We start from the raw sequence: 5,475 nt of genomic DNA, 5'->3' as shown, positions 1-5,475 counted from the left end.
ACCCAGACCTGGCTCAGGGGGTCTTGAAAAACAAGAAGTGTCATCCCCAAATTTGTCTGATTTTCCACAGCTCCAAGAAGTTGGCACCCTGCAACGTTCCTCCATCAGTTTGGCCAGCCCAGCTCCTCCTCTCCAGACGTGCCCGTCTTGCCCCACTGCAACTCTCTGTTCTGGGAAGGACTGAGGGACAGCATTAAGGGCAGCGTTAACACGTTGAAGGGGGAGCCATTCCCAGCTCACAGCCCTGGCCCGGCAGCCGCAGGGGCTGCTGAGGAGCTGCTCTCTGCTCACACTGTGTCCCTTTCTCCGGCTCCAACGCGCAGCTGGCTCATGGCACATCCCTGTCTGGCACCGAGGCTGCGTCGGTCCTTCGCTCCCATCGCACTGCGAAGCCCACCTACCCTCGGCTGGGCTCCGGTTGTGGAGAGATGAGCTGCCTCTGGCCAAGTTGGAGCAGTTTTGAAGGCTTTGCAAACCAGATTCCTGTTTGGAGCAGAGGCTGATATTTCCAGCTTAATTTGTCTGTTCACAAAGCACAGACACTGGCCTGTTTCCTTAAATAGCCCTAGTATCAAATCACTTGGAAGCAACAAGCAAAGCTAATGGATCACTTCTCCCTCGCAAAAAGTAACTGTTTTTCCCAGCTCCTGCCTCCTGCTGCACTGGCATCCCTGGGGATGTCCGACCTGACAAACGAGCTGTGCCACGGACCGGTCAGCACGGCCCCAACTGCAGCTCTCGCATCTCAGTCCCTGCTCACAGACCAGCCCCATCCCACCCTGCTCCAAACTTACACACCCTCCACGCATCCTCATCAGCCCACTTGGGAGCTGCAGCCCAACATCGGGCAGCTCTTCCTTCCCCAGGCTGTTCCTTCTTGCATTTTAGGATCAGGCTTGCTTTAAAATTGCATCCTGGGCAGTTTATCCCTTGCTGGGATGGGAAAGGGTGCAATGAACTCCATTTAGTGCCTGGCGGTTGCTCTCACACTCACACTTCCTGGCCCCATATCCCAGCAGTGGGATTTCCATCACCTTCAGCAAGCTGAGACAAAACTTCCTCATCACAACCTTGGAGGGCCCATGCTGGCTCTCCCCTGCACCCTCTTGGCTACTGAGGCACGGAAAAGCCTTAGAAAGGTTTGTGATGTCTCCTAGAGTATTTTTCCACCAGTTGAGTAGCCAGGCTCCTTCCACAACTTGGGGAGCAGATGCTCTCTAGAGCTTTGCTCTGAGCAACAGGACTTGTAAGTCCAGCAGAGAGCCAAAATGCCGCACAAGCACAGAGTCGGGGTGAGGAGGGCAAACAGCAACATCACCCGGAAACCCACACGGTCCCAGAGCACGTGTCGTGACGGAGAGCCACCAAGATCTCCTCTTTTGGGATCTGCTGATCTGAACATGTCCCTGCACAGCTTCACCCCGGAGGATCCCCTGTGCAGCCCCATCACATGCATCCCTCCCACACGGAGCCACCTGGGACCCCCTGCCCAGGCACTGCATCGTGCCAGCAAGACACATCGAAGGAAAACCAGAGACGTGGCAGAGTCTCATCACCCCATTGAATGAGCTACCCTGGGCTGTTTGCATTTCCAGAGGGTCCGCTGGTAGCTAAGTTCTCAGGCTTTTGTATGTTGTTGCTATTTTAGTCTGTCTGAAACGTGCAGGAAAAGGAATCCGGAGGCTCTGTCTCCTGCAGAGATGTTTGTGCTGACCCAGTTTGGGATGCTGCAGAGCAAAAGCCGCGTCACTTTGCCTCTGGACCTGGAGCAGCCGCCTGCTTCAGCTTTTGTCTGCACGTACAGCGAGAGTAAGTCATTGCCTTTGATCGGAGCACACACCAAGGCTGCACCCACAGGTCAGAGTGGGACAGAGGCTGCTCCATCACCACACACCAGCCAAGGGGAGGCATCTGGGTGGTTTTACCCCCAAGATCTCCAGCTGCCTCATTCAAAGTGTTTTAAACACTCAGCACAGCGTGTTTCTTTTCTCCCAGCGCGGTGGGTCACCCACCAACAGTCCAAACCCCGTCCCTGGGGGACAAGATGACTCCAGTCGAGATTGCCACTGTCTCAGACAACTCCACGGGGGCAGCCCCAGCCCCAGAGGCAGGGAGACGGGAGGGGGGCCACACCCACGCAGGGCAGGCGTGCCCAACCATGTTTCAAACCCGCTCCACGCGCACATTTCTCTTGCCAGTGCCGCTGAGACAATGCTCTCAGGCCAGGCTGAAGCTCTTCACATGTGGGAAAAGTGCTGGTAGTGCCTTGTTAGGTATGAAAGCCAGCACTCAGCACATGACCTTTCCATGCTCTGAGGCCATCTGCGGGGTCCACATCAAATGCCTGAGCCCGTCTGAGCACATGGAAGGGGCAAATCTCTGCACCACTGCTCCCACGACCTCGGTCTTTTAATCAAGACCCAGAGATTACGGCCTGAACCTCTCCTCCTGCTTTCAGTCCTGCCCTAGAGCCGAGCTCTCGGGGAAGGCCGGACGCCAGGCTGCAGAGCCTCAGCTGTCCAAATACAGATGCCGGGAGGCGGCAGAAGCAGCCTCGCTCGCTGGAGTCTGCCTGGACCCGGGTCAGCAGATGCAAATGCAATAACTGCTTCCCCAAGCACGGCAGAAAGCTGCAGATGCAGCAGTGCCTGAATACATGCTCCCTCCTCACCTGGCCGAAAAGAAATATTAAAAAAAGCCTCCAGAGCAGCTCGCCCAGCAGCAGCATCACTAGAGCAAACCTCCCGCCACAGGCAGAGCCCCGCGATGCTTTGAGAGGGGTTTTGAGCTCCCGCATGGATCTCTTACCTTGTTCTCTGAAGGAGCTGGTGCCGGATGTTGCTGCTTGGTGATGTTCTCAGCCAGACACCAGCAGATCCTCTTCTTCTGCTCCTGGGAGTAAGCTTCCAAACTTAATAAGCACTCCGACTTCTGACGTAAAGGAAACACAGGCAGAGAGAAGGTCATTAGCCGCGTGTCGCGGGCCCCAGCTTTGTTTGCAAACTACTTGCTTCCAACACAGTGTATCAGACGAGCGTTAAGTATAAGAGAGCTCGCACTGGTGTCCTGCGCTCCGGGCACGAGAAAGCAGAACGGACGGGAAATCAGCTTTGCGGCAGCATCTCCTCCGGAGAGAGGGCGAAGGGCTGCTGCGGTGCAGAGCAGCAGACTCCTGCTTTAATAAGCAAGAGCAGGGTGGCAAGGCACGGGCAGGGCACCAGCAGTTCTGCACCCTGTGCCGCCACAGTGGAAACGTCTCTATTAAGCTAATTTAGAGGGTGGAAATTGCTCTTTGCTGTACGCAAACATTAACGAGGCACCGCAGCGTGAGCTGATGAAAACAAGTGCCTTTGGGCTGGGTGGGGCTGGGAGGAAGGCAGACCTCAGGAGAAGCTCCAGAGCAGCCTCGCCGGTTCTTCTTCCTTAAGAGCACCCATCAGAGGTTGTTTTAAGGATGATGCTCCAGCTCCGGTCACACGCTGTCCGAGAGCAACGTGCAGTGAGGAAGAAATATCCCATCTGAGCCCACCTCTCCTCGTGTCACCCTTTCTAACGTGGATCTGTTCCTCTCAGACAGGTTTTCTTTGGGCAAAATCCCACTCGTTTAAGGACCTTTCTGGCCAAGTTCTCTCAGCGAGTGTCCCGCAGCCCTTAAACCTTTCATCTCTTGTGCGAAAAGCTAAGCATTAGTAATATTTGCTGCCCACTAGGATTTAAGGTTTCACTTTAAAAAGGGTCCAGAAATGCCCATGGCTGGATCATCTCCTTCTGTGGCCAGATACATTAAAAAAAAAAATAAATAAGGGAGAACTTCAGGGCAGAGCAGCAAAGAAAAGAAAAAAAAGGCCTTTCATTTCCCCGTAGGATTTCCTTCCAGAAGGGCAGGTCCCCAATAGCCTGTTTTTCCCAGAAAAGTCAGAAAGAACTAAGGAACTTGCAGCTTTGTGACTCCAGAGACATAACACAACCAAAAGGGGAAACGCATTTTAGTCACACCATTTAAAACGGTGTTTTCCTTGGATGGTAATTCACAGACGTTTAATCCAAGATCCCCACTAAAGCAGTAAATAGACCAACTTCCCACATCAACCCTAGAAAAAGATATCTTTAGTTCAGTCCTCTGCCCTTTTTTCCAGGAAAAATATGTCACCTCTCTCATGTCTGGACATCACCACACCTATTCCTACACCACAAACAGGCTTCAACAGTGAAAATGCACCCTCAGCCTTACTGAGCACTACCAGAAGGGAAGGGAGGTTTGTGATTCAGGGACACGAGGGGGTGAGGCACCTCTCTGGCCCCAGATCCTGAGGAGCAGTGATGCTCTGAGCATCGCCCGGAGCATCACAGGGCTCTTTCCCACCCCAGATGTCTCCTTCTCTCCCAGTCCCACGCCAGCAGGTCACCAAGCTGAAGCACTGCGATATCCACTCATCCCTAGGAACACACTTAATCATTCCTACTTTCAAAGGAGAGGATGGGTACCAATTTGCTGGGCTGGAAATCCAGGCTGGTATTTCCCTGCCCCACACTTGGGACCAGAAATGAATGACAGCAGAGCCTAAAAGCCAGCATCAATGCAGCTGCACGGAGTCCAGTGCTCACACGGACGCCCGAACTCCTGCACGCCCCTGTCCCTACCGAGCTTCTGCAATTCCCCTGGCATGAAGCTTGAAACAATCCCAAGGACGTCTCGTATCCCCTTGCTCGTGACGGATGCGCAGATCACCTACCCCTGCTCTGCAGCCCTGCGCTGATTCAATTACAGCCCCCATCTCTTTGATTGAATTTAGCATAAAGTGATGCTCAGCCCACACCGGCTGCTGAGAGCAAAGCGCCCCTCTTCCCCGGCTCAGCCTCAGAGAATGGAGAGAACCCCTGGTCCTGGACGTCTCGTATCCCCTTGCTCGTGACGGATGCGCAGATCACCTACCCCTGCTCTGCAGCCCTGCGCTGATTCAATTACAGCCCCCATCTCTTTGATTGAATTTAGCATAAAGTGATGCTCAGCCCACACCGGCTGCTGAGAGCAAAGCGCCCCTCTTCCCCGGCTCAGCCTCAGAGAATGGAGAGAACCCCTGGTCCTGGCTGCCTGCAAATATTAAAGCCATGAGAGGAGATTGCGCTCTGGTCCAAAAGTCAGAGGAGAAAAGCAGCCTCCTCTGTGTGTGTCCTGGGTACTGCAGGCAAGGCTGAGGGAGAACAGCCAAAACTACATTTATCCAAGCTTTGCACATTTTACTACCCTTTCCGTGCGAGAGCACTTTATTCCTTCATCACAGTGATATTTAACCTCTCCAACATGCATCTCCCAAGGGAAGAGCTTTGTTTCTCCCTCTTCCATCAACATGCTCTCCCCAACAACACCCAACTGTGCTGGGGAAAGAGGCAGTCCAACCTGCAGTGGCTCAGCAACCCCTCAGCTGCCTCCAAAGCACCAGCTCCCATCTGCAAAGCCCTTTGGGATGTGGAGCC

General features: G+C 54.0%; 1 protein-coding gene across 1 annotated transcript in view; it reads right to left on the bottom strand.

The window, feature by feature from the left end:
- Window positions 1-2,808: 2,808 nt before the first annotated feature.
- Window positions 2,809-5,475, bottom strand: part of RGS3 (regulator of G-protein signaling 3) — a gene marked incomplete at its 3' end in the record, with an annotated part of 37,533 nt that continues 34,866 nt past the window's right edge. The window contains exon 10 of the mRNA XM_009868194.1: window positions 2,809-2,931. Within this exon, the coding sequence (XP_009866496.1) occupies window positions 2,809-2,931 (123 nt within the window). The remainder of the gene's footprint in view (window positions 2,932-5,475) is intronic.

Source organism: Apaloderma vittatum, unplaced genomic scaffold, assembly GCF_000703405.1.
Source record: "Apaloderma vittatum isolate BGI_N311 unplaced genomic scaffold, ASM70340v1 scaffold2664, whole genome shotgun sequence".
In the NCBI taxonomy this organism is placed as follows: Eukaryota; Metazoa; Chordata; class Aves; order Trogoniformes; family Trogonidae; genus Apaloderma; species Apaloderma vittatum.
This window is presented reverse-complemented; position numbering and strand designations above follow the sequence as displayed.